Source organism: Callithrix jacchus, chromosome 12 (assembly GCF_049354715.1).
Source record: "Callithrix jacchus isolate 240 chromosome 12, calJac240_pri, whole genome shotgun sequence".
Lineage (NCBI taxonomy): Eukaryota > Metazoa > Chordata > Mammalia > Primates > Cebidae > Callithrix > Callithrix jacchus.
The window spans coordinates 3,323,006-3,347,280 of record NC_133513.1 but is presented as its reverse complement, the minus strand read 5'-3'; the positions used below and the strand labels follow the sequence as shown (position 1 = coordinate 3,347,280).

General features: G+C 63.3%; 2 protein-coding genes across 2 annotated transcripts; one reads left to right on the top strand and one right to left on the bottom strand.

Moving 5' to 3' along the window:
• The first annotated feature begins 1,513 nt into the window (after positions 1-1,513).
• Positions 1,514-4,330, top strand: C1QTNF8 (C1q and TNF related 8). Its single transcript, XM_035266400.3, has 3 exons — positions 1,514-1,572; positions 2,750-2,953; positions 3,648-4,330. The coding sequence occupies exons 2-3, from the start codon at positions 2,761-2,763 to the stop codon at positions 4,196-4,198; spliced, it is 744 nt and encodes a 247-aa protein (XP_035122291.2). The 5' UTR covers positions 1,514-1,572; positions 2,750-2,760; the 3' UTR covers positions 4,199-4,330.
• An 8,314-nt stretch (positions 4,331-12,644) lies between these two features.
• SSTR5 (somatostatin receptor 5) lies at positions 12,645-20,512 on the bottom strand. The gene is made up of 2 exons (XM_035266398.3): positions 20,455-20,512; positions 12,645-15,113 (listed from the first exon to the last, which is right to left on the bottom strand). The coding sequence occupies exon 2, from the start codon at positions 15,085-15,087 to the stop codon at positions 14,014-14,016; it is 1,074 nt and encodes a 357-aa protein (XP_035122289.1). The 5' UTR covers positions 15,088-15,113; positions 20,455-20,512; the 3' UTR covers positions 12,645-14,013.
• Between the last annotated feature and the right edge of the window lie 3,763 nt (positions 20,513-24,275).

The following is a 24,275-nucleotide window of genomic DNA, read 5'->3' as shown; positions in this document are numbered from 1 at the left end:
CTGCTCTGTGCTTGGGGAGGCTCTGGGACCTGCCCCACACATGGGGGACTGTCAGGAACACCCCTCTCTTTTTGGGGGCAGCTCTGCTGGCATTGGGGGCACTGAGGGGCACAGGAAGGGGACTTGGGTCCCCTGTGGTTGTGCCTTAGCAGCCCCCCACCCCGCCACAGGGGTGTTCTGGACACTTCTGAGCTCCAGGGAAGCCCATTTCACGGGCGAGGCTGAGGCTCAGACCCAGGGAGCAGTGGAGTGTGGGCGTCTGCCTGTCTTTCTCCACAAGCCCTGGGAGCCCCGGGGCTATGGGGGGTGGCCGCACGGGAGTCCCCACTCTGTCTCAGTGAGACACAAAATCTGCAGAGCTGTGTTCTCACTGCCCAGGTCAGAGCGGCTCAGAGCTGGCTGGGGCAGCTGCAGGCACCACAGTCCCAGGGCCCCCAGTCTTCACACCCCGTCTGTGCCTCCACAGCCAACAGGGTGAGGGTGGTTGTCCCCAGAGGGGCCTGCGGGGCTTGCTGGATGCTGCGGCCAAGGGTGAGCTGTCACCACCCAGGGCCAGCTGGAGTGGGGAGCCTGGAACCGGCTGCAGCTGGTGTGGCCCCTACCACAGCCCTCCCCAGCCCTGCTGCCTGCAGCCTGGCACGTGAAACCCCCACAGGTGGACCCCTTGGTCTCCCCTCACTCCGTGCTCCTCTCCTCTCACTCTTCGCATGGGGCGGGGAGGGGGCTGAGGGCCAGGCCTAGCTGAGGGGCTGGACGGAGCACAGGACCCCAGGTGGCACATGAATCAGCCGAGGGGACTGAGCCAGCCCGGGGCCTCTCCCCGCCCCCAGCCTGCTTTTGGGCAAGGCCACCACCATTCTCTTGCCAGCCCAGTGCCTCCGACAACAGGGACAGGGCCTGTGGGAATGGCCGCCTGTCTGTGTCCAGAGGCCCAGGGTTGGAGCCGGGCTCCGTCCAGTCCGGCTTCCCTGCCAGTGGCATGAGGGCATGACTCTCATGCTGAGAACAGCAGGGCACTTGGGAGGTATTTTTCCTCTCCAGCAGTGGCCTCTGCAGGAGGCGTCAGCAGGTGGGGGAGAGAGGTCTGTTAGCCCCACGTGAAAGGTGCCCCACTCTCCTCTCCGCACCCAGGACTCTGCATCCCTGGGTGGTGCAGCATGGCGGCCTTGGCCTCCAGCGTCCTCGCCAACCCACCCAGACACAGCTTCCTCCTTGGGGCACTGCGTCCCAGGCAGGCAGCAGGCTGGGTTTCCCCATGGAGGAGAGCAGTGCCCACCACGCCATCCCCACCCCAGCCGGCCGAGACGCCAGGCCCCCAGCCCTGCTCATGGATGTGGGGCTGCCAGGAGGACCTGGGGGCCTCAAAGCCGGCTGCGCGGTGGACTCGAGGGCCCTGCCAGCATCCTGTCCGGAGCCCAGCGGCGCTGGCCCTTGGCCTGTTGGTCTTGGCCGGCCCAGAGGAAGCCACAGGCGCCCGGGCAGGCATGAAAGGGCTCTTTGACGCTGGGCTGCCGGGACAGGAACACAGACGGCCGGCCAGGCAGGGAGGACGCAGGGAGCGTCCCTGAGACGGTAACGGGAGCGCGGAGCCTGGGGGTGGTTGTGGGGGTCCTCACAGCCGCCCTGGGCAGGCCGGGCTGAACCCCAGAGGAGCAGGATCCAGCCCCGACCATCTGCCAGGTGGGGCCGGGTCTGGGATGCTGGAGAACTCCGTGGGCACTCCTGGAGGCCTCCGTGTGGGGCGAGTGCTGCGGACACGCCCACTCCTCCCTCCGCCGGAGGAGTCCAAGGGGGTCTTCTGGTGTCCAGTGGGGCCAGGGGTTGAGTCAGGGTATGCTGAGCTGGTGAGGAGGCAGGCAGAGGGGGGGTCTCAACCGCCAGAGGCATTCCACCCATCTGGAATGACCCACTGCAAGAGGAAGGACCTTGCCCTGCGCTGCAATCCCAAAGGGCTTCCTGAAGGAGGCAGCCTAAATCTTTGTCCAGCAGAGCCGGTGTTCAGAGAAGATGGAGGACCCCGACCCCAAGCACTTGCCCTCGCAGGAGATACTCCTGGCCAAGCCTCCAGATGTGGCTGTGAGGGGAGTGGGGTAGGCAAGTCCTACCTGCCAGAGAGGGAAACTGAGACCAGGCTTGTCCGGGCAGGTGCTGGTTGAGCCAGGAGGGGGTCTATCTTGCTCAGGAGGACCCAGGCTGGCTCTGGCTCCCCCTGGGCACCAAGGCTGGGGGCAGCCTCCCGAGGCCCCTGTAGGCCCTGTCCCGGGGCGTCCAGCTATAAGCTCGCTGGGTCCGGTGAGGCAGGCCTGGGTGTGACGGGGCCTCCTTGCACTGTGCAGGGCCCCTTGCACCAGGCCAGCTTTGGGGGCCTTTCCCTGGAGCAGTGCAGCTGTCTGTGCCCAGGGCTCTGCCCAGCCACAGCAGGTGGGGCCTTGGGTGGCCACTGCTCCTGACTGTGGAAGGTGGTCTCGGACACCCCTGTGCCCATGACAGCTTCCCCTCCACCTGCCGGGTGCAGGGACCCGGACTTTGGGGACCAGGATTCCCCGACTCCAGGTGTCTAGGGTGCCTGGTGCAGCCCAAAACCTCAGCCTCGGCCTCACCCGCTGGGCCAGGACCGGCCATGCCCAGGCAGGAGCTCCCGCCCCCACTGCTGTCTCCCTGATGGGGGCACGGCCGGGCAGCTGCAGGGTCTGGGGGGCTCCAGCTGGGATACCTCCGCCTCAGTTCCTCCCTTTCCCCTCTCCCCCAGCCCTGGCCAAGATGGCAGCTCCCGCCCTGCTGCTCCTGGCACTGCTGCTGCCTGCGGGGGCCTGGCCTGGGCTGCCCAGGAGGCCCTGTGTGAGCTGCTGCCGCCCAGCCTGGCCCCCTGGCCCCTACACCAGGGCGAGTGACAGGGACCCGTGGTGGGGGCTGCCCCGAGTGCGGCCCACCATAGACATCGAAATCCTCAAAGGTGAGGCCTGTGGGGGTGCTGCCTGCGTGGCTCCCCACCAGGGCCCAGCGACCCAGAGGCAGCGGGGCGGGGACCTGGGGCTCAGGAGGAGGAGCCGGGAGGGGCTCACTGAGCATGGGTCTCTGCCCTGGCCATGCTCCCTGCCCAGGGACCCCCCCAGTTCCCCCCTGAAGCAGGAAGAAGCCTGGCTTGGGGAGGGACACATGAGCCAAAGTGGGGTGCTGAGGACCCTGAGGAAGGAGGCCAGGGTCCCTGAGATCCCCAAAGTGGCAGCAACTTGGGAAGGGAGAGTGGGTGACCCTGCTGGCCTGAGACCCCGCAACAGAGGCTGAACTGTCCTGAGGGCTGGACAGCAGGCTGTGCTGAGGTTAGACTTGGGTAAGAACTTCCCAGCTTCTCATTCTTTATTTAACACCCAACCCAGACCCTCTTCTGAAACTGGCCCCGAGCACCCACATCCCCGCCCTCCCCGTGGGGACAGCCCCGCGGCAGGCCTTGGTCCAGCCGCACCTTTAGAGCATGGCTTCCCGCTGTGTGTGTGACGGCACCCATTGTGCAGATGGGGACGTGGAGGTTGGGAGAGGGATTGTGTCCTTACAGTGACCCTGGAGGCCCAGCCCCTGGCCTGGGTGCCAGGAATGAGGGCGGCCGCCCAGCCCGGCCCTGACCCGTGGCTTCCCCTTGTCTCCTGCAGGTGAGAAGGGCGAGGCCGGGGTCCGAGGGCGTCCCGGCAGGAGCGGGAAAGAGGGACCGCCGGGCTCCCGGGGCCCGCAGGGCCGCAAAGGCCAGAAGGGGCAGCTGGGGCCACCGGGCACCCCGTGCCAGCGTGCCTACGCGGCTTTCTCCGTGGGCCGGCGCGAGGGCCTGCACAGCTCCGACACCTTCCAGGCGGTGCCCTTCGACACGGAGCTGGTGAACCTGGACGGCGCCTTCGACCTGGCCGCGGGCCGCTTCCTCTGCGCGGTGCCCGGCGTCTACTTCCTCAGCCTCAACGTGCACACCTGGAACCACAAGGAGACCTACCTGCACGTCATGCGGAACCGGCGGCCCGAGGCGGTGCTGTACGCGCAGCCCAGCGAGCGCAGCCTCATGCAGGCCCAGAGCCTGCTGCTGCCGCTGGCCGCGGGCGACGCCGTCTGGGTGCGCATGTTCCAGCGCAACCAGGACAACGCCGTGTACGGCGAGCGCGGGGACCTCTACATCACCTTCAGCGGCCACCTGGTCAAGCCGGCCGCCGAGCTGTAGCCGGGAGAGCGCCCGCGGCTCAGCACGCGCCCGTGTGCGGCGGAGGCAGCAGAGCTTAAGCGCCGACTGTGTGCAGGGATGGAGTGGTTGTGTGCCGACTGTGTGCAGGGATTGCTTGAGTGCCGACTGTGTGCAGGGATTGCTTGAGTGCTGACTGTATACGGAGATTGAGTGGTTGAGCACTGACTGTATACAGGGATTGAGTGGTTGAGCACTGACTGTGTGCAGGGATTGCTTGAGTGCTGACTGTATACAGGGATTGAGTGGTTGAGCACTAACTGTGTGCAGAGATGGAGTGGTTGTGTGCCGACTGTGTGCAGGGATTGCTTGAGTGCTGACTGTATACAGGGATGGAGTGGTTGAGCGCCGACTGTGTGCAGTGATTCTTTGAGTGCCGAATGTGTGCAGAGATTAGTTGAGCACCCGCCAAGTGCAAGGATTGATTGAATGCTGACTGTGTGCAGGGATTGGTTGAGCGCCCACTGTGTGCAGGCACTGAGCCATGTGGAGCACTGGGTGTGGTGGGAGCAAGTCTGACCTGCACCTGCCCTCACAGGGGCTGGCACACAGGAAGGCACCACACGAAGCCGCATGGACAGAGGCCTGTGTGCTGGACGTGCGGTGGGTGGGGCCGGGTGCCTCCGCATGGGTTGGCTGGAGGCTGGTTGCTCACTCAGGTACTCGCCCTCACGGCTGAGGGGCCATTCTGCTTATAAAGCTGTGCCAGGCGTCCTGCTATGGAGACTTTCATTATTTGCCGAGCACCCGGCTGGTGTGGCTGGGCTCGGGAGGCTGAGAGGGCGGAAGGCAGACGGGACTCCAGGCGGCGTTGGGGACAGCCAGCACTCACGGTGGACGGGCGGGTGAGGCTGAACCACCCTCCAGGTGGAGGCTTGTCCTTGGCAGGAAACACACAGCTGAGTGCATGGGGGCCGGTTTTTGGGGCTCACGGGGTTCCCTAGTCTGTCTGAAGTGGGCAGGGGCTTGAACCCTGGTGAGCACCAGAGCCTGGGGAGCCTCCGCCCCCCCATGGAGCCGCCTCATGCTTAGACAGGGCTGAAAGGTGGGTCCCCGTGGCCACGCCGTGGTGGTGAGGGCCCCATTTTGGAGTGTGGGTGGGTGGGTCCCTCCAGGCAAGAGGCTGGCCCAGATCCCGCCACTGGAAGCTTCTGCAACCCTCACCAGCTGGAGCAACTGCGGCCACTCCCAGGAGCTCTCCCAGCCACGTGCCTACGTGTGTCCAGAACCACCTGGACCAGGCCTGGCCTCCCGCCTCTTCCTTAGTCTGCTGTCTGTGGCAGCGTGGACCCTGGTCCTGGCTGAGCAGCATCCAGAGTCAACGGGGCTCAGCCACGCTGGCTGAAACCCTTGAAAGGCCCTCCATAAAGCCCCCCGGGTGGGGGCAGGAGAACCCCCCCAGATGCACCCAGAGTGGGCTTGCAGGGGACTGGTGGGCACTGAACAGAAGCAGGGCCCAAGGTGCCCCCACAGCCCCTCAGTCCTTATCTACCCGGGGACGTCCTGAACCATGGAGTGCCCGGCTCATCCATCCCCCTTGACAGCCTGTCCTGCCCCCGCTCCCTCCCCACAGGGGCCCCCACCTGTCCAGACCAATCCCTGACCAGCTGGACCCACAGCCTGGCCCAGGAGGGTCTGGGAGGAGATAGCCCCGCACATCAGGGTGCACCCTGCGGGGTGGGGCCAGCCGAGGAGGGAGGGAGGCTGGCAGGGGCTGCAGGCCCCAGGCAGGGGGGGCTTGTCTGTCAGTCTGTATGCAGTGCCTGGGCTAGGAGGAAGCCGCCGGGAACAGCTGGGAACCGTGACCCTCCGGGTCACCATGGGCCCCAGCCTGAGGGCCTGCTCAGTCATCCCCATCAGCCACTGCTGGACCAGGCCCGGGGGTGACAGGCAGTGGGGGTTGGGCAGAGGAACCTGGGGAGGAGGGGGAAGGGTGGCAGAAGTTGGGGGTCAGAGCCATCCCCCAACACGGCCGGCCCTTCCCTAGGGTGGGGCTGGGAGGCCCGGTGTTTTCCTGTGAAGGGTTAGGGTTAGGGTTAGGATTTGAGTTTTCTTATGAAGACTACAGACTCCCAGCCCCAGCCTTGGGAAGGGCCATTCCTTCCTTACAGACAGACGTCCACCCGTGGGGACCCTGGGAGCCCCGGCTGGCTCCCCCGCCCCTCAACCTCACCTCACTTCTGCCCTTGGGAGGTGGTGCAGAACCCATGCACGTGTGCCAGGAACCACTCCCAGGCAGGCAGGGACCAAGCATGGCCCCCAATAGTACAGGACAGCAGGAGGGGCGACCTGGGCGGGTACGGGGACCCCCACTTCCTGTGCACGTAGGGCCCTCTGCAGGGGGAGGGGCTCTCTCCCAGTCACCCACCCCTACCCACTGCCCAAGCCTGCCATCTGTCAGGTGCCATGGGCCTGCACCCACCTCTCTCCCAGAGGCTGTCGCTGGGCCAGGCTTCCCCGAAGCACCCCCAAGTGGCCCGTATCAAGTCCCACCTTGTGTGTCTGCAGGGGGCGGCTGCAGGTCTCCTGGGGGCTGGTGGTGGGGCTGGTGGACCCTGGACCTGCTAGAGACAGGAGGGGCACTGGAGTTGGGGCGGGACCCTCTGCCCTCCCCTCACCCCACACGAGGTGGGCGGGGCCTCAGGCTGCACTTTGGCCTCAGGCTGAGTCCCCTCCTGGCTGGGAGAGCGGGACACACCCAGGGCACCCAGCAACCATCAGGGGTGGGCACCGTCTCTCGGTGCTCCTGGGGCCTTGGCACAGAGGCTTCTGCCCTAGAGATAAAGGTGCCAGAACAGGAAGGGGCGGGCTGAGGGGAGGTGGGCAGACCCCAGGCCTCAAATCACGACTGGGACGCCCCCCAGACCTCCCCCATGTGCTGACGGCCAGCGGCATTGGTCCTGGCTGCAGCTGCAGGGCGTCCTCAGCACTCCAGAGAGCCCGCTGGCCCTGTGCTCACTCAGCCCCTTCTCAAGTGAGGACGCCCAGAGCCGGGCTGCAGCCACGTCCTGCCTACCCCACACAGAGCCCATGTCCCTGCCAGCTCTGCCTGTGGCCTCAGCTTCCCGTTCAGCAGGGGGGTGCAAAAGCCTCTGTTGGAGACCCCGGAGCAGCTGTGAGGGGCCCTGGGCTCGCAGGTTCAAAGCGGCGCTGGCCGGAGCCAGCCCCGGCATCCGTGCCCTGGAGGATGGTGGCACAGCACTGGTTGTTCTTGCTCGGGGGCATGTGATCCACAAGGTCTGTTGGGGTCGAGTGTGGCAGGTGAAGAACCAGAGGCGGAGGGTATGGGCTGCTGGGGGTGGGGGTCCCGGCTGGCCATGCAGAGGTTCTTGGCCCCGGTGAGAGAGCACGGCTGAGTGGGAGCCGGGTGTCCCGACCACCCCAGGGCCGGGAGGACATCGGCTCTTGCAGGCAGCCTGTCTGCACCGGGGAAGCCCCCAGAATCCCAGACAACAGTTTCCTTCCGTGGCCCTGGCCTGGCTGCCCTGGGGTCTGCAGCCTCTGTGATTCCAGAGAGACTGTGCTGCTAGGGGGGCAGGTGGCCTGAAGAAGACAGTCCCGAGAAGACTCCTGCCCCTGCTCCAGGCTGCCCAGAAAGTGTCCAGCAGGCGCAGCCAAGGACCCCGACGTGACCACACCAGGCCCAAGGCCAGGAGCCCACTCTGAGGGCATGGCTGGGCCTCCCAGAACAGACATCACCATGGGCCATGGGCAATGGCAGGCGCGGATATCAATGCCTCCCGCAGGGGCCTAGCATGGGGGGTGCAAGGTCTCTGGCAGCCGGCAGTCGGGGGGCTGCTAACGAATGCCAGTGGAGACCCATATTCTCAGAGAGCCGGGTGGGGAGATGCCCGCGAGAGCTTCAGATGGCAGAACCTGCATCTCCGCAACCGTCCAGCTTATTTCTTTATAAAACAATGACACAGAACTGAAGTGAGACAAGATCAGGTCAGGATTCTCTGCCAAGTGATAAAAGCCAGAGGGACGCTGCCAGTACCGGGCGGGAGCAATAAGAGGGATGCTTGGTAGAGGCCAGAGACACGAAAAGCAGCAACAGCCTCGTGCTGCCCGGGCCACGTGGAGGATAGGAGGGAGCCAGCCCATGGAGCCCCCGTGGCTGCCTGCACCGGCTTCCATCGTGAGTCAGCTGCACAGGAAGGACCTGGGGGACATGGCTTCCCGAGAGGACACCGCTGTGACATTCTGGGCCAGCGTCTGGCTGGGGAGGCGACTTAGCCGATGTGAGTTTATCCATTTAGTGGAATTCCAGTAAAAGTCCAATTGTAAATATTCGGTGAAACTCATGTAACGTAGAATTTAGCACTGGAGAGCGAACAGTCCCCAGCGTGACACATTCCCGGCGCTCCGCAGCCACCACCTCCGTCTAGCTCCAGCCCCCAAAAGGAATGTGCACCCTCAGCAGTCGCTCCCCTCTCCTGTCCACCTCCTGGCAGCGCTGTTCCTCTCTGGGTCTGCGAACTCCTGTGTTCCGGGCGTTTCATGGAAACGGAATCACACAGACTCTTCGGTGGGCTGGACGGACCCCAATTCTTTATCCACTGTCTGTTGATGGACACCTGGGTCATGGCTACCTTTTGGCCATTATGGATTATAGATAATGCTATTATGAACATTTCTATAAAAATCCTTTTTTTTTTTTTTTTTTTTTGAGACGGGGTCTTGCCCCGTTGCCCAGGCTGATGTGCTGTGATAAAATCACTCACTGCGGGCTTGAACTCCCAGCTCGAGCCATCCTCCCACCTCAGCCTCTCGAGTACCTGGGAATACAGGTGCATGCCACCATGCTCAACCAATCTTTAAATTTTATTTTGTAGAGATGGGGTTTCACCATGTTGCCCAGGCTGGTCTTGAATCCCTGCACTCAAGCGATCCTCCACCTTCGGCCTCCCAAAGTGCTGGGATTGTAGGCATGAGCCACCATGCCTGGCCCAATTCCACTATTTAAATTTTGTAAAAGCAGTGTTGGAGGGAATCTGGAAGAATGGATTCTAAAGAATTTCAACTCAGCTCAGCGCTGGGCAGAGACTCGCCCTATTAGATACCATGACACAATGCCCACACAGCAGAGACAGAGCTGCCAGAGCCCCTCGCCCCTAGAGAAGAAGAGGCCACCCCATATACCAGCAAGGCAGAGGCAGTGACAAGGAAGGCATATTTTTCCTTTAAAATTCATGTCAGGTGATAAGACAAATTTCGGTTGAATGAAAGAATTTTCAGCCATATAATCATGAGAAACATGTGGGACCAGCTGGGCACGGTGGCTCAGGCCTGTAATCCCAGCACATTGTGAGGCCAGGGTGGGCGGATCACCTGAGGTCAGGAGTTCAAGACCAGCCTGGCCAACATGGTTAAACCCCTTCTCTACTAAAAATACAAAATTAGCCGAGTGTGGTGGCGGGCGCCTGTAATCCCAGCTACTTGGGAGGCTGAGGCAGGAGAATGGCTTGAATTGCTTGAACCCAGGAGGCAGAGATGGCAGTGAGCCGAGATTGCACCACTGCACTCCAGCCTGGGTGACAGAGTGCCACACACACACACGCACACACACACACACAAAACCACCAGCAGCAGCAACAAAAAGCATGTGGCATGTGCACCACCCTCACAGCACCACTCACTGTAGCAAGAAGGGAGGTGCTGTGGTCTGAACGTGCCCCGTGGATTCTTGTGCTGATGCGGATGGTCACTGTGACGGCATCCAGAGGCAGCGGGAGTGCACTCAGACGGTGGACACAGCCCAGGGTCTGCTGATGATGCATGGAAAACCGAATGTGGTCCCTCCATACCAGGGGGACAGTGCTCAGCCTCAAACAGGAAGGAAACGTGGCACTTGCTACGTGGATGAGCTGCAACGGCAGCGCCGGGTAAAGGGAACCGGTCACACAAGGACAAATGCTGCCTGATTCCACTTGCGAGAGGTACCTAGAGGACTCGGATTCATCCAGGCAAGGTAGAAGGGTGGGTGCTGGGGCTGGGGGTTCCCTCCGACCGAGGAAACGTGGGCGGGGAGTGGGGAACCACAGAGGGCCTGTGAGCAGCAGACACGAGTGGATTTCTGTTGGGGATAAAATGGGGTTGGAAGTGGAGGTCGGGTGTGAGTTGAGGAGGGAGACGTAGCCAGAGGTGGGGCTGCTGTGGCCGGGCTGGGATGGGGATAGAGGAGAAAGAACCCCAGAGATGGACGCCACCTAACAGCCTGCCAGGGGCCCAGGGCAGCTCCTGCCCCCTACAGAAGTGCAGAGCCCGACGTGGGCTCCAGGCCTCCAAGGGGCAGTGTGGCCAGCACCAGCCTCTGCTGCACCCATGGGGGTTTTCCGTGCTGCCAAGACCTGGCCTTGGATGGGCAGAGGGGCCTGTCCTAGGGGCAGCCTTCCCCCAGCCTGGCTCCCCGAGACCCCACAGCTGGCCCCACACCCCCACCCCACCCATGCTTTGGGGTCTCGTCCAGTGGGAGGAAACAGCATTCTGAGGGCCCTGGGCTGGTGGCTGCTTGTGGGGGCCCCATGGCTGCCGGTCATCTCTGTGCCCTTCTCTCCCCAGGAGGCCTTCCGGGTCCCTCTGAAGACCCCCACATCCCGCCTGGGCACCCCTGCTGATGGGGCGGGGCTGGGACTTGTTTCCTGAGCAAAGTCACTTGAGTTGCTGGAGCCCAGAGCCAATAAAACCCACTGATGCGTGCGGGAAACCCATGGGAGCCACCCCGCCCAGGATGTTTGCTCCCACCATGCCCCCCACTAGACTCTCACGTGGCCTGCAAGGGGTCTTGGCTCTGCAGCCCCTGAAGAAGTTCCGGACACCCACAGACCCTCACTTCCCCGAGGGGTGAGGATTCAGGGTCCAGGGCCCGAGCTCCTCCCACACACACCCCTGACCCCTCCAGGCCTATCATGCTGCTGCCCTGGGGGTATCTGGGCCTTGACCCCTTCCCCGTGGCCCCTTCCCTGTGGCTCTGCTATCCACACCTGCCCAGCGTGGTCCTGGAACATCCTCAGCCTCCTCAGCCCACCGAGGCCATCAGACCCCGGGGTCTTGTTCTCCCATGTGCCCCAAGCAGGAGCCAGCTGGGTGCCACTGCCCCTTCTCCAGGCCTAGCCAGGGGCTGCCTCTACCTTGTGAACACCCCTGGGGCCCCGCCCAGGGCCAGGCCACTGCGTGTTCTCCTGGACGCCTCACAGCCTCCTCACACCCCCTGCATCTGCCTCCTCCCGCCTCCGGTCCAGTCTCCACTCTCCAGCTGCAGTGAGTGTGGCTTCACCTTCCTTGGGGCAGCGTGGGTCAGAACGTGGGGGGACCTGCATTTGCTCCTTTCTCTGACTTGACCCCCACAGCTCACCCCCTGTGCCCTGTTGCTTCTGAGCCCTCACAGAGGCTGTTCCTTCAGCCTGGAATGCTCCTCCAGCTCAATCTTGATCCCACGACCCAGCCCCACGCTGGCGTGTGGCAGGTGCGTTTGTCCAACGAGGACATGTGTTCAGCCAGCACAAGGGCCCAAGGGCAGGAAGTCCCAGGCCCAGCTGTGGGGCCGCCATGGCCAGCCCACTGCCTGCAGAGAGTCAGCATGGGAGGGTCCTGGGTACTCGGGAGGAGGAGGCCGGGCACAGCAGGTTTGCTTTGTGGGGAGGGTGTGCGCCTGGCGGGGGCAAGGCTTTGACCGAAGGCACAGACGGGGTTTGCATGTGGCTGGGACCAGACTGGGGAGGCCAGCGGGGCCGTGAAGCTGGGGCCTGGGACTGACAGGAACCGGGGTCCCAGGGGCTTTAGGATGCTTGAGGCGGGGAGCAGGGTACCTGAGGCTTGCAGCTGGGCCAAATGGGGTGGGGCTCGAGGTGGGGCCAGAGAGCGAGGGCGCTGGCGCCTCTGTTTGCCCCACATGGCTGCCAGCCCCTCGGGGAGAGGGCAGTGTCAAATCAATTGGAGAAATTGATCTCAGCAGGGATTTCCGAGCCATCTGCTAGGTCCCCAGAGCCTTCCAAGCAGATGAACATGTCACCCAAATCCCCAGGGAGGCAGGTGAGGGGGTGCTGTGGTGTGAACGAACCTCAGTTTCCCCCAGGGCACCCTGGATCCACCCCTCCTTGGTCACTCAGAGGCAGAGCCTTGTGGACCCGCTGGAGAAGCCCCCTAACTCCCCCTATAGCTATTGAGAAGCCTGGGCAGCCCGCTCAGGGGCGGCTGTGAGAGGCAGCTCCAGCCTCAGACCTCAGGCAGTGTCTGTCATTTTTCACCCTGTCCATGAATTCCACGTTTCCCGGCTTCCTGCTGGGCATTCAGCCGCCCCCCTCCTGGCCCTGTCTGGCTCAGCAGAGCTGGGGTGGGGGGTCTCGCCCTGTGTTGGGCCTCAGGGGAGCCTGGGCTCCACTCACTCTGGTCTGTGCTGGCTGCACTCAGCTCCAGAGACAATATTTGCTCGGGGAAAGAATCAAACATTTATCCTTGAGTTTATACAGGGGAGCAATTGTCAAACACACGTGTCCTCATCGCTCGGACGTTTCCCAGGCCTGACCTCGGTCTGGGCCTTTCCCCTGCCTAGCTCTGTACCCACTCAGCCCACTCCTTGCACCCTCCCGGGAGGACGGGGACCTGCTCTGAGCGACGGGAGCATGGGTCAGGGCCAGTGCTGGGCAGGGCAGAGGGGTCTCTGGTCCTGCTCCTTCCAGCCTCAGAGTAAGGCTCTGGGTCCAGGGTGCCAGGAGAAGTTGGCGTTTGGGGTGGGAGAGGTGGGACAATTCTAGGTGGGGTTCAGCAGGATTCCCAGGACCTGGCATTCCCATCACCCATGCGACCACTGCCTCCCAGCAGTGCTGTCTCCCCACTGCTGCCTGAATGACTGTCCGCTGTTCTTGTTCCCTCTCCCAGGCCCGGAGCCCCTGCCCCAAAGCAGAAGAGACAGCCGTAGGTTCCCCATCCTTTCCAGTCCCTGACCCTCAGGTCCTCCTCCATCAGGAGCCCTTCCTCCAGGGCCCCCAGGCACACCCCGTTCCCGGCCCTCCAGACAGAGCCAGTCAGCGTAGCACAGACGCCTGAGCCCCAGAAGCCAGGAGGGCAGGAGCCTCCACCCCAACCTCAGCCCCTGGCTCTCCTCTGCGCCAGCTGCCTCCACACCTCTCCCACAGGGAGCCCCCTGCTTCCCTCTCTGGGACAGCGTCCCATGGAGGGTGGCGGGCAGCAGGGTGGGGCCCCAGGGCAGGCGTGACCCTGGCTGACCGAGGGCTGCCCAGTCACACTCCCTCACACCTGTGTCCAGATTCCACACAATGTGGGGAAGGGCTGGGCTGGGGCCCTGGGCAGGGACTCCAGGGGACCTGATCAAGCCCTTTCAGGTGTCTTTAATTTATGAGAGCAGCAGGTAGCTCAGAGCTGACCCAAGGCACATGCAGCTGGGGGGCCGGGCAGGGCAGGCCCCTGCCATCAGGAAGACCCTCTCATCTGGCTGGCCTTTTGGAAACGTCGCTCCCCGGCAGGGAGGCTGGCACGGGCTGGGGCAGGATGGAGGGTGAGGGGGCCCTGAGGACTTACAAGAGCCCCTCACCAGCCTGGGTACCTCTCCCACCTCCCAGGAGCCCCCACGCAGTAAACAGGCGGGAGAGGGTGATCTGTCACTATGGGGTGCCTTCTGCCCTGTGTCCACCCCAGCCTGGCCTCGGCAGTTCCAGCCTCGCCCCACCGCCGTCGGGAAGCATCCTGACTGACAGGCAGGTGAGGGGTCGGGGGCACTGCAGTGCAACCCCTGCCCCTGGGGGTGACAGGGGCCGCCCGTCCCCTGCCCTCGGCGCCCCTCACAGCTGGCTGGTCTGCATGAGCCCGTTGACCTCGGCGCCATGCGTGGGCGGCGTGGCCTCCTGCTGCTGCCGGCTCCTGTCTGGCCGCGGCTCCGTGGCGTCAGCGTCCTTGGCGCCGGAGCCCTGGCAGAGGCACAGAACCTTCCGGAAGCTCTGGCGGAAGTTGTCGGAGAGGAAGCCGTAGAGGACCGGGTTGGCACAGCTGTTGGCGTAGGAGAGGACGACCACGAAGAAGTAGAGGCCGGTGGAGGCGGGCTCCTGGGGCAGCGCCACCGCCAGGTTGACGATGTTGACCGTGAAGAAGGGCAGCCAGCAGCCCACGAACACCAGCACCAGCACCACCACCATGCGCGTCACCTTGCGCTCCGAGCGCCGCCGCGCGCAGCCCACGCGCAAGCCCGCGGTCCTCACCTTCACCACGATGAGCAGGTAGCACAGGCAGATGACCAGCAGCGGCCCGAAGAAGCCCAGCACGGCCGCGTAGACCACGAACACGGCACTCCACAGCGCCACCGGCTCCGGCCAGCTCACGTTACAGGTGCCGCCGTCCTGCACGTCCGCGAAGACCAGGACGGGCAGCGACATGCACAGCGACAGGGCCCAGGCCGCGGCGCTGGCCATCTTGGCCACGCGCGGGCGGCGCCAGCGGGCGGAGCTCAGCGGGTGCACCACGGCCAGGTAGCGGTCCACGCTCATGACTGTCAGGCAGAAGACGCTGGTGAACTGGTTGATGCCATCCAGCGTCATGACCAGCCGGCACAGGACGCGGCCGAAGGGCCAGAAGGACGCGGCGTTCTGCGTGGCCAGGAAGGGCAGCCCCAGCATGAGGAGGACGTCGGCCACCGCCAGGTTGAGGATGTAGATGTTGGTGACCGTCTTCGTCCTGGTGCAGCACAGAACCACGTAGATGACCAGCGCGTTTCCGCCCAGCCCGACCGCGCACACCAGCAGGTACAGCACAAGCACCAGCACCGCCCGGGCCCCCGGCGACGGCGCCGGCCCCACCAAGGACCTGTTACCCGAGGAGGAGGCGTTCCAGCCCGGCACGGACGCCGGGAAGAGGGGCTCCATTGCGGCAGCCCGAGGGCGCGTCGGCTCTGCAAGAGAAGAGGGGAGGACGCCGGGGCGGTGAGGCTGTGAGTGGGCACGTCCAGGTATTCCTCCTCCCTGCCCGGTCAGGCCCCACCTGCCGGGAGGCTGGGATCACCGAGTAAACACGATTAGTCATGTTCAGCTTGGCCAGGAATCACATTAAGCAAATTGTTTGGAAAACAAGCCAGGAGAGGAAGGAGCGGCGGGCAGGTGGCCCCGGGAGCCCAGGCCGGCCGGCCGCTGTCAATACCATGACGGCTGCCCGGTGGTGCCTGGCCTGGCTGTGGCATCATGAGGCCAGCACCTGCATCTCCCCAGAGCCCCTCAGAGCCTGCCCTGCGGTGCTGCTGTCTGCGTCTCCCAAGGGGAGACCTGGTGGGCAGCACCTCCCAGGGTGCACAGGGAGAGGCGGCAGCGGAGAGAGATGAGGCCGGTGGTTGGCCCCCGCCCTGCCCAGGATGCACGACTGGAGAATCCGCTGGACAGCGTGTCACTGCCGCAGCCTCGAGGGACTCTCGCCGGGCTGCACCTGCCCCTTGGACCCTGCACCTCTCGCCAGACCATTGCGGGGACCTGTTCCCCCCATGGCAATGACAGACATCTACAAACCCAGGCAGGGGCACAGCACAGGGGCTGGGCAGACACCGCCCCTCCCCACGGGGCGGCTGCAGAGAAGCAAATACACAAACCGCACAGAGCAGCCACGTGGAGCCCAGGGGTCGCACAGGGCGAAGGACGAGGAACTGTGGGGTGGGCAGCTACTTGTCCTGCAGCCCGAGGGAGAAGCTGCAGTGTGGGGCACCGGCAGGTCACAGGCACAGGGGTGGGGGCTCCAGCTGCCTGACACTGCCTGTCCCATAGGAGCTCGGAGCCCCCTCCTAGGACCTGGAACCCCCCACAATGGCCCAGAGAGAGAAAAGGGGAGACATGGGGGAGGGTGGGCTGAGAATAGTAACATCTGTGGGTTCAAGGCTCGTATATTGTTTCTGTGTTTTTCTGTGTGTTTGAAATCAGTTGTAAAAACGATTCTCTGGCCAGGCGTGGTGGCTCACGCCTGTCATCCCAGTGCCGTGGGAGGCTGAGACGGGGGGATCACCTGAGGTCAGGAGTTGGAGACCAGCCTGGGCAACATGGTGAGACCCCATCTCTACAAAAAATACAAATATTAGCCAGGTGTGGTGGCGGGCGCCTGTAGTCCCAGCTACTCAGGAGGCTGAGTAGGGAGGACCATTTGAGCCCAGGAGGTCGAGGCTGCAGAGAGCTGTGACTGCACCACTGTGCTCCAGGCTGGGTCACAGAGCAAGACCCTGTCTCAAAAAGAACATCAGGCCAGATGCGGTGGCTCACACCTGTAATCCCAGCACTCTGGGAGGCCAAGGCTGGAGGATCACCTGAGGTCAGGAGTTCAAGTCCAGCCTGGCCAACATAGTGAAACCCCGTCACTACAAAAAATGCAAAATTAGCTGGGTGGGTGTGGTGCGTGCCTGTAGTCCCAGCGACTTGGGAGGCTAAGGCAGGAGAATCGCTTGAACCCAGGAGGTGGAGGTTGCGGTGAGCTGAGATCAGGCCAGTCCAGTCCAGCCTGGGCAACAGAGTGAGACTCCGTCTCAAAAATAAATGAATAAATAAAAAGACCAGTGCCTCCCCTGACAAGTGGGGTGGAGGAAGGTCAGACGTTCGGGTTGACCCTGGGACTCTGTGACTCTGGGGGTGGCCAGCAGAGAATCAAAGCGCCCCTCAGGATCCAGACCAGGGACAGGTCCCTCCCTGGGGGGACCCTGGCCTGAGTGGGGGTGGAACTGGCCGTAGTGACCCCAGCATGTGCTGTCTGGAGCCCTGGGCCTGCTCAGCTGACCAGCTGTGACCCCTGAGGCACCTCAGAGCACAGGACGCCCCCAGCAGCTACCAGGGAAGGCCACAGTCCTGGCAGGGGGCTGCGGGGTTGGGCCGAGGCCACTGACATCTGGTAGACAAGGAAAGGAGAGCCGGGGCGGGGGGGGGGTGCAGAACACAAGGCTGACAGCCCCGAAGAGGAAGCCGTGTGTCCCCAGCAAGCCCAGAAACCAGCGTTCCCAGGTGCACGTGGCCCAAACACGCTGAGAAATACAACTCAAAATGAACAGGGCCGTGCAGCCGTGGATTCATCTCAGGGGAAATAAAAATAACCAGCTCACGAACGCTTAGATTGTTTAAACACGTGGAGGATCCACAGAGAAGGCACGGAAAAATGCTGGGGAATAAATTTGGCTTCTGTCTAAGAAGTAAAATGAACAGGCACCTATTTTTAAAAATCACACATCTTGGATGTAAAAAAAATACAATCATTTGTGGGGGAAAAGAACTACAGAAGTGGTCAGAACCAGCTCCAGTCTGCACAGCGCGGAAGAGAGAATCGGTGACTGGAAGAGGGTTGACGGATGGGTGGGAACAGGGCGCCAGCAGAAGGTCAGGAGAGGGCTGTGTGGGGTCCCAGGGGGAGAGCGTGCCTGGGCTCCGCCAGAACTGGTGACAGGGTCCCGTCTGGGAGCCCCTGTCCTGTGCGGCGTAAAGGAATGAAAGAGCATCCCCATCAAGCTATGGCATCCGGGGCAAAGAGAGGCAGCCAGGGAGACAGGACGGAAACACCCGGGCAGGACCTGGACAGCTGCGGCAGTGGCCTCCATACAAACCCTGGGGGTGGGAGAAGCAGAAGCAGGGGGTGGGGAGGGAGAGAAAAAGGGTGGGGGCAGACAGAGAGAGAGGGCGCTGTCACCCTAGAACCCCTACCCAGTAGAGCGCTGCCCAGCCAGGAGGGAAGAGACATTTCCGTTTTTGCTGGAGCTGCTGCCTAAGGAGCTCCTGGGCTGGGGTCGGGCTGGAGCCTCCAGCCGCATCTGCTCCTGGCAGGGAACAAGGCCTCTCCTAGGAGGACTCAGACAGGGGCCTCCAGGAAGTGAGTTCCCACGGCAGCAGTGGACCAGCGATTCTCCACTCCCCAGGGGCCGGCACAGAAATCCAACGCATCATTTACGGCTCCCCCCGGCTGCCTGTGGGGCGTGCATTCCGGAAGGACTGTGGTCTGCAGACAGCCCGTGGGCTGCATGGGAGTCCGGGTGGACGGGACAGCGTCCTGGCTGCTGAGGCCTCTGAGCTTCAGCCCTCCCTGGGGAGGCGCTTTCGGCCCACTCCTCGGTACCAAGGAGGCCAGGTGGAGGAGCCATGGATGGTGGGGCAGGGAGAGGGAGACTGTGGGGTTCCGGTCCATCTCCAGAACAGGCCCTGGGTCCCCAGCACCTCTGGTTCCTGAGTGCTTGAGTTTTTGCTTTTGAGATGGGGTCTCGCTCTGTTGCCCAGGCTGGAGTGCAGTGATGCGATCACAGCTCACTGCAGCCTCCACCTCCTGTGCTCAGGTGATCCTCCTGTGCTCAGGTGATCCTCCTGCCTCAGCCTCCCAAGCAGCTAAAACCAAATTCCCGTGTTTGTAGCTTCAGAGCTTCAGAGGAGCTACTCAGGGCTCCTCTGCCGCCACTCCCATGCCCAGAGCCCAGCGAGAGGCTCCACGGGTTCCCAGGTCCCAGCTCTGCGGCCGCCAGGGCTCCAACCCCAGAGGTAGACTTCAGAGCAGCCAAGAACAAAAATAGGCCGTTACTGCTGTACCTAACTCTTGGAACATAATTCCGCAGGAGCCATTATTTGGAAGCAGTCATCTTCTGAGTCATAAAATTACACACTCACAGGGAAATTGTCCCCATGGCCCTGTGCCTTGTGGGTGGGGGGATTCACTGGAGGCGGTCAGCACGGGGGACTTCAGATCTCCAGCCCTCAACCGGGAAGGGACCTGCTCAGCCAGCGGTAGCTTGACGGCACTGGGAGCAGATCCCGGCCCCGCCCCACCACCCCACACGGGCCTCCTGGTCCTGGGTCAGTCCTAGGCTTCTCCGAGCCCAGCTGCTGGCAGAGGCCACTCCTTCAAACCAGAGCAGATGAAACCGAGCGAGCTTCTGTGTGCAAGGCGCTGGGTGCTGTGTCGGCATACACGGGGCGCTCAGCGATTGCCCCCACAGCTGCCCTCAGCAGCCCAGCCTCTCCCCAGCATCCAGAAAGCCATGGGGCTCCCCAGAGAAGCACAGCACCCACGGTTCCTGATTGCCTGATTTTTTGTTTTTGAGATGGGGTCTCGCTCTGCTGCCCAGGCTAGAATGCGGTGGTGGGATCAGAGCTCACTGCAGCCTCGACCTCCTGTGCTCAGGAGATCCTCCTGTCTCAGCCTCCCAAGCAGCTAAAACCAAACTCCTGTCATTGTAGCTTGAACCACGTGGCTAGACCTGTGCCCTGCCAACCCCTTCCAGGTTAGCCCAGCACGAGGTCGGGGAGCCGGGTCCTTCACAGGGGCAGTGACGCAGCTGCAGCTTGGAGGGGCTGCATATACATGTTCCCTACACACACGCCATCTGTCCCTATGTCAGGCAGCCTGTGGTCAGGGCACACGCCCTCCCCAAGAGGGGGAAACTGAGGCAGGTGGGGGCCAGCCTGAAGCAGTAGCAGCAGCAGGGGGCCAGGCCGGCACTACCCCTCCTCTGCGCTCTGCGAATGCTTCCTAGGCCACCCTCCACTCCCAGGGCTCCTCCTGGAAGCCCCGCCCGGTCTCGCCCTGGAAATCCAAGCTAGGCCCCTGTCCTTGGTACTATTGACCAGTTTCCACCCCCAGGCTCTGGCAGTCCCCACCCACATCCCCGGATCGCTGCCTTCAGAAAGGGCTCAGCCCGGCTGGAACCGTCCCAAACTCCCCTCTCACCTCGAGGGGGTCCCAGCAGGCTGGCAGGCCGGGGAGAGCGGGCGGGCAGGTGGGCAGGCCTGGGGTCCGGAAGGAGCGCCCAGGGCACACACCCCAGGGGCGTGTTCTCTATTCTGGGGAGGGCGGAGACGCCTGGAGGGGTCCGGACACACGCGGTGCCTTGTACAGGAGGCGGCTCTGTTCCGGCGGGCAGGGGTGACACCCCAGCCTCCCAGTGCTGGGTCCCAGGGAACCCATCTGTGGGTGCCAGCTCCCAGGACTCCAGTGCTGGCCTCTCTGCCTGCTGCCTTCCAGGAGCTCACCGCCCCGGCGGGGCGCAGCCAGGAGATGGCAGGGATGGAGAGTCTGGGAGCGGAGGGACCCCCGGCGGCGGCAGGAGAGCCCCGCGGGTGTGCAGAGGGCGCGTGGGGGGACAGCGAGCGCAGCAGGCGGGGGCGCAGGGCGGGACCCCGGGCCGGGGCTGCGCACACGAGGTGGGCGCCCCAGCGGGGATATCAGAGCTGCGCGGGACCCCGTGCTGCCGAGGGCAGGGGTCGCCCGCGCAGGAGGGGGACGGGGCGGGCGGCACTCACCTGGGTGGAGGCGCCCTCTGGCTGGAGAGCCCCGGCGTCCGCGCTCGGAGCTGGCTCTGGGCTCTCGGGGCGGGCGCCGGCTGGGAGTGGGCGGGGCAGGGCGGGGCCACTGTCTGGTGGGGGCGGGGAAGGGCGGGGCCAGTGTCTGGTGGGGGCGGGGAGGGGCGGGGCCAGTGTCTAATGGGGCGGGGCCGGTGTCGGGTGGGGGCGGGGCGGGGCGGGGCCAGTGTCTGATGGGGCGGGGCCGGTGTCGGGTGGGCGCGGGCGGGGCGGGGCCAGTGTCGGGTGGGGGCGGGGCGGGCCGGGGCGCTTCATCTGCGGGGCTCCCAAGTCGGGGCTCCCACATCGAGGCTCCCCGTAACCCTTGCGCGCTTGCCCACATTCCTGGTCCCACTGGCAGTGACCCCATGATCGCCTGCGCCCCCGCCCCATTTTCTTGCTGTCCGCTCTGCAGCAGACCCCAGCTTGGGGTGCGGGTCCCTCCTCCAAAGTCTGAAGAGGGTGGAGGGGTCCTTGTTTAAAGGGAGAGAGGCAGGGGCTCCGCAGGCCTCTCCGGAGGTGGGCTGTGGTCGTGGAGAGAAGGGGTGCGGGGAGGACCGCAGGCAGCCCCGCTGTGACATGGTCGTGGTCCGGGATTTCCAGGACGCTCCATTCGGGGTTTCCAGGCCTTCTTTGCGGATCCTACACGAATTTAAATGCGGCCGAAACGTACCTGCTGAGCGGTTATTTCTATTTCCCCTGAAATAAATCCATGGGTCCACCTCAGTCCCTCACCTAAGGCGGGGTTCTGAAGTCACCTGGGGCCTCCGCGCAGATTCCCAGGCCTCGCTCGGGTGGGTCCCCAAGTCCGCAGGTCACAGAGCCTGGGAATCTGCACTCCTGACAAGATCCCGCGTGCTGATGGCAAGTCTGTGGGGTCCACCCTGAGCACCCGCTGGGCATGAAGCCTGGGGGTCACCGGACACTTCCCCACCAGGAGGCCCCCCGACCCCCTCCCCTGCCCCTGCCCCTGCCCAGACTCAGGGAGCCCTGTCACTGGCTGAATGAAGTGAGGTGCCCCCAGGTGACAGCAGAACCCTGAAGGCCCTGGGCCCCTCGTCGAAGGGACATGGGAGCAGCCACGTGCCGTCTGTCCACAGATGGGTAGGCTCATGCTGGCTCGGCTCTGTTGAAAGCTCCAGCGGCTCCCTCGGGAGGCCGGGTACCAGGACTGAGTTCTCTCCTTTAAGCTTTTCAGCGTTTCCACATGTTCTTCAGGAGCACAGATTGTTTCTCATCCAGCAATACTGCTTGGAGGACCACAGCGCGAGCCCCACGGGGAGAGCCCGGGTTCACGGGACCACAGCGCCAGCCCCACGGGGAGAGCACGGGTTCACGGGACCACAGCACCCAGCCCCAAGGGGAGAGCCCGGGTTCACGGGACCACAGCACCCAGCCCCAAGGGGAGAGCACGGGTTCACGGGACCACAGCACCCAGCCCCAAGGGGAGAGCCCGGGTTCACGGGACCACAGCGCCCAGCCCCAAGGGGAGAGCACGGGTTCACGGGACCACAGCGCCCAGCCCCAAAGGGAGAGCATGGGTTCACGGGACCACAGCGCCCAGCCCCAAGGGGAGAGCCCAGGTTCACGGGACCACAGCACGAGCCCCATGGGGAGAGCCCGGGTTCACGGGACCACAGCGCCCAGCCCCACGGGGAGAGCCCGGGTTCACGGGACCACAGCACCCAGCCCCATGGGGAGAGCCCGGGTTCACAGAGGGTCTCTGGGGAGGCTGCAGCTGGCCCTGGGGCACACGACGCTCCCTCCCTATACAGGCTTGGACCCATGGGCTCAGAAAGTCATCTGGCCTCCCTCCCACCCCCAGGCCCTGTCTTGCAGGTGTCTGCCAGCTCCTCCACCTGTAACACCTCCCCAGCCCTAACATGAGGCCAGACACACAGCTGGGTCAGATGGAGGTGGGAAGGGGCACCCACCCCCTGGGCTGTGGCATCCCTGGAGAAGCTCACACCAGTGGCTCTGCAGGCCGAGGCGCTTGAGGCTCCTGTGTAGAAAGTAAGAAGTTCCTAGGGCCGGGCGCAGTGGCTCACGCCCGTAATCCCAGCACTTTGGGAGGCCGAGGCAGGTGTATCTCAAGGTCAGGAGTTTGAGACCAGCCTGGCCAACTGGCCAATATGGTGAAACCACAACTCTACTTAAAAAAATACAAAAAACTTAACTGAGCATGTGGTGACGGGCGCCTGTCATTCCAGCCACTTGAGAGGCTGAGGCAGAGGCTGCAGTGAGCTGAGATCGCACCACTGCACTCCAGCCTGTGAGACTCAGTCTCAAAAAAAAAAAAAAAAAAGGAGGTAAAAAGCTTCCTCTTCAAAGTTTCCCTTTTTGTTAAACAATAATAATAAATGTTAGAAATGATAAGTTGTTTGGAAAATTCCTGCTTTTTGCTAGTAACTCTTTTTTTTTGCATTTTAGGTTTTGGGGTACATGTGCAGAATATGCAAGATAGTTGCATAGGTACACACGTGGCAGTGTGATTTGCTGCCTTCCTCCCCTTCACCCACGTCTGGCATTTCTCCCCATGCTGTCCCTCCCGTAACTCTGCTAAACCTTAGCCTGTGTAGCTGTTAGATATAGAAGAGGTACATGGTACGTCCCTGTGCTTTCACCGGGATATCTGCGCTGGCCGTGCTCACAGGCGTGTCCCAGCTCGCGGCCTCTGCCCCTTCTTTCTTTGTCCTTCCTCTCTCCCCTTGTTCTCCATTGCCTTCACCTACTTGGAAAAGTTTTAAGTTGTCAGCCCATCGGGTTTTAGTTTAGATTGTGAGGTCTGACTCCAGCCAGGGGAGGTCAGACATAGCAGTAACGGCCCAATGCATAAGGAATAAATATGCCTGGCTTTCCTCTGTGTACTCTCGAGGCAAGATGGCTAACGAGACCACCCTTTCTGCAGAAAGTAAAATTGCCTTGCTGAGACAACTTTTCGTCTGAATGCTTATTTTTTCTTGCAACACCTGGGAACAAGCATTCTGTCTCTAACTGCCTGCAGAGGGCTGCAGGTGGCCCACCTGCTGATGGAGGCCACCCTGGAGGTGGCGGGTGTCATTCTTCTCAGAGACTCTGGGGTAACAGTGGCTGGCAGGCTGGCTGACCAAGTCATCCTCACCTCCCAGCACCCATGCTGAGGCAGGCACAGTCCATGCTGAGGTCCAGATGTCCCCAGGGGTGGTGCAGGAGCCCTTCTGGACCGGGTGGGAGGTTCTGGGGGACAGGCCAGCTATGGCCCAGCTGCACATCCCATTGGGCCTGTGGGCAGAGAAGCCACCTGCCTGGACACTTGAGTGTGGCATCATTCCCCAGCAGGTCAGACAAGCCCTGTCCACGCATGGGATGGGGGCGGGGGAAGACACGGTTTCTGAGCATTTCCAGCTGCCAAGCCCACACTCAAAGGTGCAGATGCCCAGCTCTGTGAGAGTGTGGCAGAGGCAAGGACCAAACCCGCAGCATTTCCACAGAGGCGCTCTCAGACCCTCATGAAGACAGCTGCGGGGAGGAGCAGGTGGCAAGGGGGAGACTAGGGCACCAAGGGCGGGCAGGGAACAGTCCACGCTGAGGAGGGGACAAGAGAGTAGACTCAGACAGCAGGGGGCAAAGGCCCTGACAGAGGGTGGCTGGGAGGGGAGCGAGGGGGTGGCCACAGTGGAGCCGAAAGGGGCAGCACTTCCTTCCACTCACCTCCTTCCCGGATCACCTCCTAAATGACGCCCCTTGCCGTCCTGTCTCAGGACTCCCAGTGAGGAAGCGGTGACTTCACATACACTGACACA

What these genes read in the sequence shown, in the direction of transcription:
- SSTR5 (XM_035266398.3), bottom strand. Translation starts at nt 15,087, where the DNA reads ATGGAGCCCCTCTTCCCGGCGTCCGTGCCGGGCTGGAACGCCTCCTCC.
- C1QTNF8 (XM_035266400.3), top strand. Translation starts at nt 2,761, where the DNA reads ATGGCAGCTCCCGCCCTGCTGCTCCTGGCACTGCTGCTGCCTGCGGGG. An exon ending in AGACATCGAAATCCTCAAAG is followed by an intron (nt 2,954 to 3,647) that starts GTGAGGCCTGTG and finishes TGTCTCCTGCAG; the next exon opens with GTGAGAAGGGCGAGGCCGGG.